Below are 14,933 nucleotides of genomic sequence, written 5' to 3' on the forward strand. Positions count from 1 at the left end.
ATTATTAAATTCATTCAATTTTTTTTCTATTCCACAAGAGTAGCGTTAGCAGGAGCACAGCAGAGTGAACCTGGGGATGAACAGCAGCAGGAGATACCGGATAAATATCTGCGTAGCAGGATCAGACACAGCGGGACAGAGGACAGTCAACCCAGCAGCAGTGGGAGTAGAGCTGAATCCAGAGACAGAGCTGTGGAGGTGATGCCATGATTTTAAAAATGACATAGCTTTGCTGCTCAGGAAGCAGGTAGTACCCAGAAGGAGATAGAGAATGAAGTACTTACTTTTTGGTCATTGCAGGGACACAGTGAGGTCTACAGATGCTGGAGATCAGAGTTTTGTCATTGCAGTTTGTTAGGAATACAGAGCGAGAGAAATCTTATTTTGGTGAATAGTGGCTAAGATTGCATAATTGGTTCCAAGATTATTGTTTGTAGTTGATAAGGGTAAAAACAGCAGCAGAACTCAGCCCTGTGAAATGTTCTTCCTTCAATATATGGGAAATCCAGCACATTAACGAGCATTAGGGGGAAATGCAGGAGACTCCCGTAGCATTCGCCTCTCAAAAAGAAATACAGAGGAATCTCAATCATCCGGCATTCGATTATCCGAATATCAGGTTATCCGGTAAGATTGCAAGATCCTGATGCTTGGCTAAACAATGTTATCTGGCATTCGATTAACTAAATCAAATACTCCCCGCCCTTGTCCTTCGGATAATTGAGGTTCCTCTGCACCGTTTCTTTTGGGGTGGGTCAGGGTTGATGGCCTCAAAAGGGGAAGCTACAGCAGCTCTGTGGTATGACTGGCTCTGCTGGGAACCATGGAGAGTTGAAGTGTAAGCGAATGGTAGTGATAGGGGGTTGTGTAGTCAGACACAGAGATAGATATTGCTGTTGCCGCGAGTGATTCTGTGTTGCCTTCCTCATGAAACATCAAGGATGTCTGTCAGTGTCCACAAGATATTGTAAAGGAGAGGGTCAGCTGGCAGAAGTCATAGTCCATGGTACTAAAGACATATGCAGAAGTAGAGATGGAAGTCCTGCAAGTGAATTTAGGCATTTAGGTCAAAACCACAAGTGTCTTGGAAGGGAACTGGCAGATGGTAGTGTTTGCATGACTCTATTGCCCTTGTCCTTCCAAATGGAAGTGGTTGTACACTTGGAAGATGCTGTCTAAGGATCTTTGGTGAATTTGTGGTGAACCTTGTAGATAGTACACACTGCTGTTACTGAGTGTCAGTGATGGAGGGAGTGGATGTGGTGCAAATCAAGCAGGTTGCTTTGTCCTAGATGGTGTCAAGCTTGCTGAATGTTATTGGAGCTGCACATATTCAGGCAAGTGGGAAATATTCCAACACACTCTGACTTGTGCGTTGTAGATGTCAGACAGCTCTGGGGAGTCAGGAGGTGTTACTCAATGCAGTATTCTTTAGCCTCTGATCTGCTCTTGTAGCCACTATGTTTAGTTGACAATTAAGTTTCTGGTCAATGGTAACGCCAAGGATGTTGAATTCAGTGATGGTAACAACATTAAGTGTCAAGGGGCAGAGATTAGATAGTCTATTATGGAAGATGGCCACTGCCTGGCATTTATGTAATGTGAATGTAATTTGCAACGTGCCAGTCCAAGCCTGGATATTGTCTAGATCTTGACATATTTGAACATGAACTGCCTCAGTATCTAAGGAATTGCAAATGGCGCTGAACAATGTACAATCAAAAGGCAAACAGCCCAACTTCTCATTTTTCATGAAGGGAGGTCATTGATGAAGCAGCTGAAGATGGTTGGGCCCAGGATACTATCTTGAGGAACTCCTACAGAGATGCCCTGGAACTTAGATAACTGACCTCGAACAGCCACAACCATCTTCTTATGTGCCAGGTATGATTCCAACCAGCAAAGCGTTTGACACCTGATACCCATTGATTCCAGTTGTGCTAGGGCTCATCGATGCGAATGAGGCCTTGATATCAAGGGCTGTCACTCTCGCCTCATCTCTAGAATTCAGCTCTTTCGTCTGAGTTCGAACCAAGGCTATAATGAGGTCAGGAGCTAAGTAGTACTGACGGAACCTAAACTGCGCATCACTGAGCAAGTGCAGCGTAATAGCACTGTTGATGACACTTTCCATCACTTTACTGATGATCAAGAGTAGACTAATGGGGATTAATTAGCCAAGTTGGGTTTGTTCTGCCTTTTCAGGTACAGGACATACTTGGTCAATTTCTCACACTGTTGGACAGTCGCCAGTATTGTGACTGTACTGGAACAGCTTGGCTCGCGAGCAGCAAGTTCTGAAACACAAGTCATCAGTATGATTGCCAGAATGCTGTCAGGGCCCATAGCCTATGCCAATGTCTCCAACCATTTCTTGATTTCACAATGAGTGAACTGAATTGGCTGAAGACTGGTTTCTGTAATTCTGGGACCAATGGTGGAGGCTAAGATGGATCATCCACTTGGTTAAAGATTGCTGCGAATGCTTCAGCCTGATCGTTTGCACTGATCTGCTGGGCTCTTCCATCATTGAGGATGGGGATATTTGTGGAATCGCCTTCTCCAGCAAGTTGTTTAACTTGCACTATCATTCACAACTGGATGTGGCAGGACTGCAGAGCTCAGATCTGATCAGCTAATTGTGGCATTGTTTAGCCCTGTCTATCACTTTCTCCTTATCCTGTTTATAATGCTAGTAGTCCAGTTTGGAGCTTCACCAAGTTGACAACTCACTTCAGGTTTGCTTGGTTCTGCTATTGGCATGCTCTGCTGCATCCTCCATTGAACCAGGGTTGATTCCTTGCCTTTATGGATATGCTGCGCCAAGAGATTGCAGATTGTGCTGGGATACGTTTCTGCTTTAGTTGATGGTCCAGAGCACCTCATGGATGGCCAGTCTTGGATTGCTAAATCTGTTTGATGTCTGTCCTATTTAGCATGGTGATAGTGTCACACAACATACAACATGAGTGTGAAGGTGAAACGTGATCTTCACAAGGGCTTTGCAGGGGCTACCTTTTCAGAAACTGACATGGACAGATGCATTTGCAGCTGGCAGATTAATAAGGACGAGGTCAAACATATTTGTCCCTCTTGTTGGTTCCCTCACCACCTGCTGCATGTGCAGTCGAGAGGCTGTGCTCTTTAGGTCTACACTAGCCCGATCTGTAGTGCTGCTGCCAAACCACTCTTGGTGGTGGACATTTTGCACCCATGCCACCCTTAGCGCTTCCTCCAAGTATTGTTCAACATGGAGATGTAATGATACATCAGCTAAGGGGGAGGAACGTACTTGGTAATCAGCAGGTTTTCTTGCTTGTGTTTTACCTGAAGCCACGAGACTTCATGGGGTCCAGAGTTAATGTTGAAGGCTTCCATGGAAATTCACTTGTGACTGTGCATCACAGTGTGCCACCACTACTGGGTCTGTCCTGCCAAGATATAGCTAGGGATAGTGATGGTGGTTTCTGGGGCATTGTCTGTCAGGTATGGTTCCATGATTATGACTATGTCAGTCTGATGCTCAACTAGTCTATGAGACAGTTCTCCCACTTTTGGCAGTAGAACCCAGATGTTAGGAAGGAGGATTCTGCAGGGTTATTTCTGCCATTGTGTTTTCCAGTGCATAGTCAATGCCAGATGGTCTGGTTGGATTCAATTTTTTGTTGAGACTTCACAGCAATTGATACAACTTATTAGGCAATACCAGGTGAGGGTGGAAGATTTCCTTCCCTGAAGGACATTTGTGAGCCAGATGGGTTTTCTAATAATCAACAATGCTTTCATGAACATCAGGGGATTCTTAATTCCAGTTTGTTTTTATTTAATTTAAATTCCACCAACTGCAATGGCAGATTTGAACTCAAGTCCACAGAACATGAGCGGAGTTTCTGGGTTAATAGTCTCGCGATAATGCCACTAGGTCATAGCCTCCCTGTTATCACATCCAGACGGGTTTGTTTAAACAATATGTAGATAGTCCAACCAGGCAACATGCCGTAAATAGATTAGACTAGTTTCCCTACAGTAATGGAAACAGGCCCTTCGGCCCAACAAGTCCACACCAACCCTCCGAAGAGTAACCCACCCAGACCCATTCTCCTACCCTATATTTACCCCTGACTAATACACCTAAAACTATGGGCAATTTAGCATGGCCAATTCACCTCACCTGTGTATCTTTGGATTGTGGGAGGAAACCCACACAGACACGGAGAGAATGTGCAAACTCCACACAGACAATCACCCAAGGCGGGAATCGAACCCGGGTTGCTGGCGCTGAGAGGCAGAGGTGCTAACCACGGAGTCAGCATGCAGCCCCAATGCACCCTGTACTGGCGAATGAGCCTGGTCAGGTGGTCGAACTTACAGCATGGGAGTATTTTGGGAAGAGTGGATCATAATTCTATACGTTTTAAGATAATTATGGATAAGGATACATCTGATCCTTGGGTAAGAGTACTAAATTGGGGAAAGGGTAAGTTCACTACAACGATAAAGGACAGAATTTATGTCCGGAGCCAGATAAAGTGGGTGAGGTCCTTAATGAGTATTTCACATCGGTGTCAGAGAAAGACATGGATGATGGTAAATTTTGACAGGTGTTTGTTGATACGCTGGAACAAGTCAATACTAAGGAGGAGAGGGTATTGGGTGTCTTGAAAAACATTAAAGTAGATAAGTCCACAGGGATTGATGAGATCTATCCTGGGCTACTGAAGGAGACAAGGGAGGAGATTGCTGGGGCGTTGACAGAGATCTTTGTATCCTCTTTAATGATAGGTGAGGTTCCAGAAGACTGGAAAACAGACAATGTTGTTCCTTTTTTCAAGAAGGGCAACAGGGATAATCCAAGAAATTACAGGCCAGTGAGTCTTACGTCAGTGGTAGGAAATTATTGAAGATTTTTATTATCAGGATGCAGTTGGAGAAGAATGAACTTATACGCGACGGTCAGTATGACTTTATGCAGTTGAAGTCTTTTCTCACAAACATGATTTTTGAGGAAATTAGAAAGCTGATTGATGAGGGAAAGGTAGTAGATGTTGTCAACATAGACTTTAGCAAAGTCCCTCATGCCAGGCTGGTCTAGCAGATTAACTCACATCGAGTCCACAGTGATTTGGCAAGTTGGATATAAAATTGGCTTGGCTGTAGAAGACAGAGGACAGTTGTGGAAGGTACTTTTCTGACTAGTGTTCTGCGAGCATCAATGTTGAGCCCTCTATTGTTGGTAACAAATATAAATAATTTGGATTAAAATATTGGTGATCTGATTAGTAAGTTTGCAGATAACAAGGAAATTCGTGGAGTTGTGAACAATGCCTTTCCAAAATGCAGCTCCTCACATTTATCTATATTAAACTCCATCTGCCACTCCTCGGCCCATTGGCCCATCTGATCAAGGTTCCATTTTACTCTGAGGTAACCTTCTTTGCTGTCCACTGTGCCTGCAACTTTGGTGTCATCGGCCAACTTACTAATCACTCCTCCTATGTTTACATCTAAATAATTTATACAAATGACAAAAAGCAGCAGACTCAGCACCAACCCTTGTGGCACATCACTGGTCACAGGCTTCCAGTCTGAAAATTAACCCTCCACCACACCCCCCCGTCTTCTATGTTTCAGCCATTTCTGTGTCCAAATGGCTACTTCTCCCTATCTTCCATGTGATCTAATCTTTTTGATTTGTTCAGAGGAGCAAATTAAGTCCAAAACCTTAGTGTTAATCTTCATTTCTCTCTAACTTGGATTCCATTTTCTATAGATCTAGCTTTCTCCTTTAGATATTGCATGAATGAGTAATTCTTGGAATTTTTGCTGAGTTCGGGACTCTTCAGGGCATTAGATGTTTTCTTTATGATGCAGAGAATAGTTGGTGTCTGAAAATACTTGAAATTCTTTATCAAGTTGATTGAGTTTCTCCTTGTGAACTTTATTGAATCATACTAAGTATGGTTGTTTCTGACTTGCTATCAGAGAACATAGAACTGTACAGCACAGGAACAGGCCCTTTGGTACACCATGTCTGTGCCAACCATGGTGCTATTCTAAACTATTCCCATCTGCCTGTACATGGTCTATTCCCTGCTTGTTCATAAATGTCTAAATGCCTCTCAAACTTTGCTATCATATCTGCCACCTTCCATGGCAGCGCGTTCCAAGCACCTACCCCCCTCTGTAGAAAGATTTTCTTCCCACATCTCCTTTAAACTTTCCCTACTCATGTTGCACCTATACCCCCTAGTATTTGACATTTCCATCCTGGGAGAAGAGACTCTGAGTATCCACCCTATTCATGCCTCACATAATTGAATACACTTCTATCTGGTCATCCCACATCCTCTGAAGCATAATGAAAACAATCCAAGTTTGTCAAACCTCTCCTTGTAGCTAATATAATCCAAACCTCTTCTGTACCCTCTCCAAGGCCTCCACATCCTTCCCAGAATGTGGTGACCAGAACTGCATACAGTGCTAAAAATGTGGCCTTACCAAAGTCACTGAATTAACAGTGTGGATGATCAAACACTTTGTTCAAAGATATAGTTGAAGAAATGACAAAAACACGGTAGCGAGGCAATTAGATTTGAAGAGGATATTAAAGACCCAGCCATCAACAGTGCAGCGATTAAAATAAGGGACCTGCAAGGGGACAAAATTGGAGGACCGCAGAGATCTTAAAGCTGCAGGACACGAGTAGCGAGGCTGTGCTGCAATACATAATTCCACTGCTGAGTGTAAATTTTACCTTAAGTTATTGTGCCTACATGATTAAAAAATTCAAAGTGCCCACACATTTAAATGAATAAGTCACGTAAGTCACTACTGGTTGCAAGACCAAAGGGAGTAAGTGGTAATGGGTATGTGAAGGAAAATGAAAACAAAGATAGCAACTTAAGACCAAAGTATTACCAAGATTGGAAGTCATTGTCGGTCAGTATAGCTGTGAAGAGTGAACCAGGCTTGGGGCAAGTTAGAAACATGCTATAGAGTTTTGAATGAGTTCAAGTTTATACACAATATGAACTACATTGCATAATACGGGTGCATGCTGCTCTCTTTGGGGCAAAAGAACTTGAGGGCTGATAGAAGTGCACAATATTATGGTAGACTTGGATATGGTAGACAAAGAAAAGCAATTAGTAAAACAAAAAGTACTCAGCTCAGTCAACATCTGTGGAAAGTGAAACAGTTAACATCAAGCTCAATGTGACTCATCTTCAGAACGCCAAAGACGAAAGCTATTCCCATGAGCTGATGTACCAGGACCATTATGGGATATAGATGAAAGGTCCTGAACAAAAACTAGAGGAACTAGAAGTTTATTTTTTTAAAACACAGCATGGTAATGACTTGGAACTGAAAACTGACAAGCAGTAACAATGATTTTAAAGGGAAATAGAACTAGGGCATGAAAGAAGTAAGGGACATACAGGTTAGGGATTGGACACAAAACATGCACTCAAAGGCCTAAATATCTATCTTCTTTGCAATTATGACTTGCTTCATGATGTCATTCCACAATTTAAGGAAGAAACAAGGGAAGAAACAGGGAATGACACCTATCAGCCTTACATCAGTAGTAGGGGAAATGCAGAAACAATCATAAAGGACATAACAATTATACAATTAGATAAGAATGATGTAATTGAGGATAATCAACATATTTGCATATGGAAACATTTTTTTGGGAATATAACAAAGAGAAATTAATGAAGGGAAATCAATCGATGTTTCATTTTTGGGTTTTCAGAAGGTTTTGACAATTACCCATACAAAAGGTTGATTATCAAAATTAAAACAAGTGGTCTAGGAGATAATCTATTGGAATAGTTTAAGGATTGGCTAATAGACAGAAAATGCAGCCAAGGAATAATTGGGCCATTCTCATATTGGCCTACTGGAGTGCTACAAGGATCAGGTGGACCTCACCTGTTCATACTATTAATCTGGTCACGCAATATTTCCAAATTTGAAAGTGATAAAAGCTAAGCAGGAATATGTTGGGTAAAAGATTTTCAGGAGGAACCGTACAAAGCTTCTTGATTGAGCAAGAACATGCGGATGGAATATAATGTGGAAAAATAAGAGGTTATCCATATTGATAAGAGAAAGTATATAGGCAAAGTCTTTCTGAAATGATGAGAAGTTGGAAATGATGGATGTGCAAATAGACCTCGGTGTCCTTGTCTATTACTCTATGTACTCTTACCTTGTCTATGAGTGTCCTACTCACTGAAGGCTAACATGCAGATGCAACAAGCTATTAGGAAGACTAATGGAATGTTAGCCTAAATCACAAGAGGATTTGAGCACAGCAGTAGTGAAGCCTTGTATCAATTGAATAGGATAAAATAAAACAAAGAACTGCAGATGCTGAGATTCTGAAACAGAAACCGAAATTGCTGGAGAAATCAAGCAGTGTGGCGGCATCTGTGTAGAAAAGGTAGAGCTTATACTTTGAGTCCAGTGACCCTTCTTCAATTGTATAGGATCTTATTTATACTGCACCTAGAGAATTGTGTGCAGTTTGGACGAGAATGGAATAGTGTAGGTTAGATGGGCTTCAGATCAGTTTCACCGATTGATGCAACATTGAAGGCCGAAGGACCTGTACTGCGCTATAATGTTCTCCGTTCTATGTTTTAATCTCCTTAACTCAGAAAGTACACCACTGCCATTGACAAAGTGCAATGACAATTTATCAAATTTGTTTTCGGAATGGCCAGACTGTCCTAAGAAATGAGATTGGGCAACTTAATCTGTAGAGTTTTGAAGAATGACAGAATCTCTCATTAAACATTACCAATTATTTAATAGGAATAGACAAAGTAGATTCTTCCCCGTGGATGGGGAGCCTAAAACCATTGGGCATTATTTAAAAATGAGGGATCCATCTAGTATTGAGGTGAGCAGAATTTTGTTTTACTCAGCAGAAGGTGAATTTTTAGAATTCTCTAACTCAGAGGACTGCGCACGCTCAGCCTTTCAGAGTATATTTAAAGCACAGGTTAACATATTTCTGATTACTTGCAAGGTAAATAGTTATGAGGATAGTCTAGATAAAAAGCATTGAAGTGCTCAATCAGCCATGATTAAAGCAAATTGTGGAGGAAACCCAAAGGCTCAAAGTACCTCTGTTCCTTTTGAGGAGTCCACCTGAAGACATTAATACAAAACTCTGTGCTGAAACAAGTGAGATCCGTCACAACTGCAGTTAAAAGCTGCAAATATTTATAAACAAAATAATCATTGGGGTGTACAGAACTTGAGTGCTGACCAAAAAGACATTCTGTTCAAGTATGTTATCGTATCCTTATCACAAAATTCGTAAATTCACTTAAGTGAAGAAAAGTGCTCAATCTATCTCAAATTATCCTTTGGTATTTCATAGGAATAACCATAGAACTTTTAACCCTCAAGCCTGTTCCACCATTCAATAATATCATGGCTGCTCTGTGACCTAATTTTGTATACATGCCTTTGGCCCATATCTCTTAATGCCTTTCCTTAAATAAAAAAAATCTGATCTAAAATTAACAACTGTCATTTGTGGAAAGGAGTTCCAAACATCTACTATCCAGTGTATGTAGAAGTGCTTCCTAACATCTCTCCTCTATGGTCTGGCTCGAACTCTCAGACCATGCGCCCGAGTTCTAAAATCCCCAACCAATGGAAATATTTATCTTCATCTATCTTTCTTTTCCTGTTAATATCGTGAAACCTTGGATCTGATTATCCCTTAACTTTGTATATTCTCGAGAAACAGGCCTAATTTGTATTATTTCTCCTCATAATTCCTGATATCCAGATAACATTCTTGTAAACCTATGCTGTACTCGCTCTAAAGCCAATGTATTCTTCCCAAGGTGTGGTGTCCACATTTGTTTATTAAACTCCAAGTGGGGTCTAACCAGAATTTTGCATAGCTGCAACATAACCTCTGCATCCTTACACTCCAGTCCTCTAAGTATAAAGGCTGACATTCCATTGTCCTTTTGAGTATTTTCTGCATCTGTTCATAGTATTTTAAAGATCTTTTCGTGGGTGGCACGGTGGCACAGTGGTTAGCACTGCTGCCTCACAGCGCCAGAGACCCAGGTTCAATTCCCGCCTCAGGCGACTGACTGTGTGGAGTTTGCACGTTCTCCCTGTGTCTGCTCCGGTTTCCTCCCACAGTCCAAAGATGTGCAGGTCAGGTGAATTGGCCATGCTAAATTGCCCGTAGTGTTAGGTAAGGGGTAAATGTAGGGGTATGGGTGGGTTGCACTTCAGAGGGTCGGTGTGGATTTGTTGGGCCGAAGGGCCTGTTTCCACACTGTAATCTAATCTAATCTAATCTAATCTTTTCAAAAATCTGAGCAACAGGTGAAGTTTTCTGTCTTACACTGCTGTTATAATGTTCACCATATCAACAGATTGTCATCAAGCCAATTAGATATTCTGCCTATCTCACAAAGGAATAATGTAGTAAGTGAATTTCAGTGCTGGTGTGATGCAGATATATGGGCCATATGTCTTAAGTCTAGCAGATTGTATAAAACAGTATGAACCTCCTGCGGTTTACAACTGGAAAAGTACTGTCTGCACCCAACTAGCTTGCACTTGCAAAACTCAAAACTGAGTGCTCAAAATTAGATTCAATTGGGCAACATTTTGCCAACTATTCCTGAGTGCGCAAGAAACAATGCTAACAACCTATTCAAGCTTATCAGTCACATTTGCAGTGGTGCAACTGCATGTAATAGAAGCTATATGCATCAATAAACAGAGTCCTGTTTGCAGCAGACAAAAAGACATATACGTGTCGTGACCGTTCCAGCTTGACAGAACAGGCCACATCATTCTCTGCTCCATTCCTGAGGGAAATGCCTTGGCCAATTAGAGCAAACATGCCTGGTTTAAAATTTAAATAAAGCTTGGTAATTAACTGTCAGTCATCAATGAAATGGTTCATTCTCCATGGCAAGGCCTCTATCAATCAGCATCTACACGCCAACCAGTACTCTCTTTCCATACAGTTTGAAATGTTGTTCCTCGTTCCATTGGTATTCGCATGAATTTCTTAATGCAGCAATACTCTGTTCGTAAATAATTCAGTGTCCTACTTTTGTAATACACAAGGATTTTTTTCATGTAGTACAATTCCGCATGTAAATTTTAATCTTGTTATTTACCATAAATGTACTTACGACATTCCAGAAATTGTTTTAGCCTCTCAAACACTGCGCTCAGAAATTCCTATAAGGTGGGGGAAGGAGATAAGGAGAGAAAACACTATTAAAAATACTGATAAATAATAAAGCCAACAGACTAGCAATAACAATCAGATCCTATTCATATCAGGGAACAGTTCTGAAACTACAATTTGAGAATATTTCGAATGCTCCTTTGTAAGCGCTTTTACAATAATTCTTTTTAAAAGATATCTTTAAGCAGTTCATAAAAATGCTTGCTAAAAACTCCATGAAATCTACATAATCTTACGAGTTAAAATTCAGAACTGAAGTTCAATAAAGTGTAAACAATCTATTGGATTTATTGATTTTGAATTCATTATTTTTCCAAATTCAGCAATTGTAAAAAAAACTAATGTAACTCCACAAACACGCTTGAGATTTATAATTGTGGCTAAGAGAAATAGTTATGAATAAAAATGATAAATATTTTATGAAACCAAACAAATCAAAAACAAAAATTAAACTCTTCAGTGAGATATCCCACATCTCGTGCCTAAATTATTATAAGCCTTGTGTCTTCTCCAAGGACAAGGAAGACCGCAAGCAGATATTGATTGGTAAGTGGGTGAAATAGGCTAAAAAGTATCAGTTGGAATTTAACGTCAGGAAATGCCAATTGGTACATTTTAGTAAATAATTAAACATTAATTGCAAAGAAATGTGAAAAAACAGACAACTTGAGAGCATATATTCCCAAGGCAATAAAAGGGGCACTTTAAATGGAAAGAGAAATTAAAACTAATAGAACTATTGGTTTCACAAGAAGCAGAATAGTCCATAAAGGCTGAGATGCAGTGATGAATCTGTATTGTACCATTACAAGTTCACATTTGTGGAGTGCAGAATCATGAATTAGTCATGTATTTTTGGATAATTAGTGGGTAAGCACTTAACCTTACTTAAGTGCATTTCAATGTTGAGCTGACATAACATCCACTCTAATAAGTCAGTGAAAGAACACTGTAACTCAGACTGCAACATAAGGATTTCCTCCTTTAACTGAATACACATTATCATTAGGAAGTTTTTATCCAATTTATCCCATAATAGTAAATACCATGAGCCTCATTATTATTATCAGTACATTCACCAAGAAAAAAAGAACATTCAAGGATGAAGGCACTGCAGGAAGGAACCACCAGGATGCTGCCAACTGGGAATAGATGTGAACAGAGAAGACTTTTAAGGGTAAATAAACTTGTAAATTGCATGAGAATGTAAATGGCAAGAATTAGACCAGAGAAAACAAGTTCAAATGTGCTTTGTGGAACCTGGGAGTTCACCTTGGTCAGACAATACAAGAAAATCTCTGGAATTATTTAACAACCATCTCAATGTTATAATGGAGTGACTTTCAAATCATTCTGAACGAACATGAACTGGATAGCCTTCCTCATGCATAATTATACTGTTAACAGTTTTCTTAAGAAATTATGAACCATCGCCCAATACTGACAAACTCAATGATGAATAAAAATAGGTTTTTGCTACATAACATTATCAAATTCATTAAAGATGTAGAGATATTGGTGCCATATTTATTGTGCATTTCTATTTGCTCCTTAAAATCATTAGTGCTTGGGGAAATGCTGAAATTATTTAGGGAAATCAGAAAAATTCAACAGAAAACACAGAAAAAACAATGACCAAACAGGATGGTGCATGACACAGAAGCAAAGAAAACAACAGGATTAGATCATTCAGCCTATCAAGTCCACACCGCTATCCAACATGACCTTGGCTCTCTCTCTCGATGCCATACTCCTACTCTCTCGACATAATCCTCATCACAATCTGAAATAGCCTGAACTGTATTTGAAAGCATGGTTGTCATCATATCTGGAACAAAGGAAGATGGTTACAGTTGTTGGAGGTGAGTCATGTCAGCTCCACGACATTTCTGCAGGAGTTCCTCAGTGTGTGTCTCAGGGTCAATCATTTTCAGCAGCATAATCAATGGCCTTCCTTCCGTCATAAGGTCAGAAGTGGGGATAGTCGCTGATGAATGCATAATGTTTAGCACCATTCACAATTCCTCAGATACTGAAGCAGTCCAAATTCAAGTGCAACAATATCCAGCTTGGGCTGATAACATCTGCACCACAAAAATGCCAGGCAATGACCACCTTCAATAAGAGACAATCTAATCACTCCTCCTTGACATTCAACAATATTACCATCACGGAACTCCCCACAATCAACATTCTGGTGGCTTACCACTGACCAGAAACTCAACTGGACTTTCACTGAAGCACAGTGGCTACCAGACCGCTCAGAGGCTAGGAATACTGTGACAAGTAACTCACCTACTAACACCCCAAATCTGTCCATCATCTACAAGACACAAGTCAGGAGTACAATGGAATAACTCCCACTTGCCTGGATGAGTGCAGCTCCAGCAACACTCAAGCAGCTTGACATCCAGGGAAAACCAGCCAACTTGACTGCACTACATTGACTCCCTCCACACTGACGCTCAGTAGCAGTGAGCATCTACAAGATGCTCTGCAGAAATTTACCCAAGATCCTTAGACAGCATCTTCCAAACCCACGACCACTTCCATCTAGAACAACAAGTGCAGTAGATACATGAGAACACCACCACCTGCATGTTTCCACTCCAAGCCACTCATTATCCTGACGTGGAAGTATTTTGCTGTTCTTCACTGTCTTTGGGTCAAAATCCAGAAAGTCCCTCCCTAAAGGCATTGTGGGTCAATCCACAGCACAGCCAGCAGCGGTTCAAAAAGACAGTGCACCACCATCTTCTCAAGGGCATCAAGGTACAGGCAATAGGTTGTGGCCAACCAGCATCACCCATGTCCCACGAGTGAATACAAAAACAAATGATCCTTGGTTCTGGACCCCTATCCCGAGCCAGACGAAAAATCATCCTTGCATATCCAGTCTGCCATGCATATTTAAATTGCTTTACATTTTGATGATATTAAATTGATGATGTTTCCTGACTGTAATGCTTTTGTATTCATTGGCAATGGAACTCTGAGAAGGAGAGCCTGTTGACTGATGCCAAGCTGTGGTGCTTTTCAAAGCCTTTTGTAGGTCAATATGATCTAGTCCATTAATGGAGAAATTGTGAATGGATTAATTTCTAGAATTGTCAATATTGATCCTCACTACAAAGAGAATTTGATGAAACAATTCTGGGTAAAAGACCTGACATCTAATTATTTCCTGCAATCCTGGGGTTGTAAAGTTTCTTCTCTCAACATAAACAAAATCTTCCCATGTAGCTGACTTGAATAGGCCAAAGGAGGGCAGAGCGGTGTGATCTATCTGGACTTCAGTAAGGCATTCCACAAGGTTCTTCACTGTCGATTGGTTAGCAAGGTTAGATCTCATGGAATACAGGGAGAATTAGCCATTTGGATACAAAACTGGTTTGAAGGTAGAAGACAGAGGGTGGTGATGGAGGGTTACCTTTCAAACTGGAGGCCTGTGAACACTGGTGTGCCACAAAGATCGGTGCTGGGTCAACATCATATAAATGATGTTAATGTGAACATAGGAGGTGTCGTTAAGTTTGCAGATGACACCAAAATTGGAGGTGCAGGGGACAGCGAAGAAGGTTACCTCAGAGTACAATGGGATCTTGATCAAATGGGCCAATGAGCTGAGGAGTGGCAGATGGAGTTTAATTTAGATAAATATGAGGAACTGCATTTT

General features: G+C 40.8%; 1 protein-coding gene across 1 annotated transcript in view; it reads right to left on the minus strand.

Moving 5' to 3' along the window:
• ipo11 (importin 11) overlaps positions 1-14,933 on the minus strand; it is a 471,218-nt gene that overhangs the window by 330,805 nt on the left and 125,480 nt on the right. The window contains exon 8 of the mRNA XM_043689427.2: positions 11,199-11,247. Coding sequence (XP_043545362.2) covers positions 11,199-11,247 — 49 coding nt within the window. The remainder of the gene's footprint in view (positions 1-11,198; positions 11,248-14,933) is intronic.

The sequence above is a fragment of the Chiloscyllium plagiosum genome, unplaced genomic scaffold (genome assembly GCF_037043375.1).
Source record: "Chiloscyllium plagiosum isolate Xiang-an unplaced genomic scaffold, Cpla_swu_hap1 HiC_scaffold_1, whole genome shotgun sequence".
Classification (NCBI taxonomy): Eukaryota; Metazoa; Chordata; class Chondrichthyes; order Orectolobiformes; family Hemiscylliidae; genus Chiloscyllium; species Chiloscyllium plagiosum.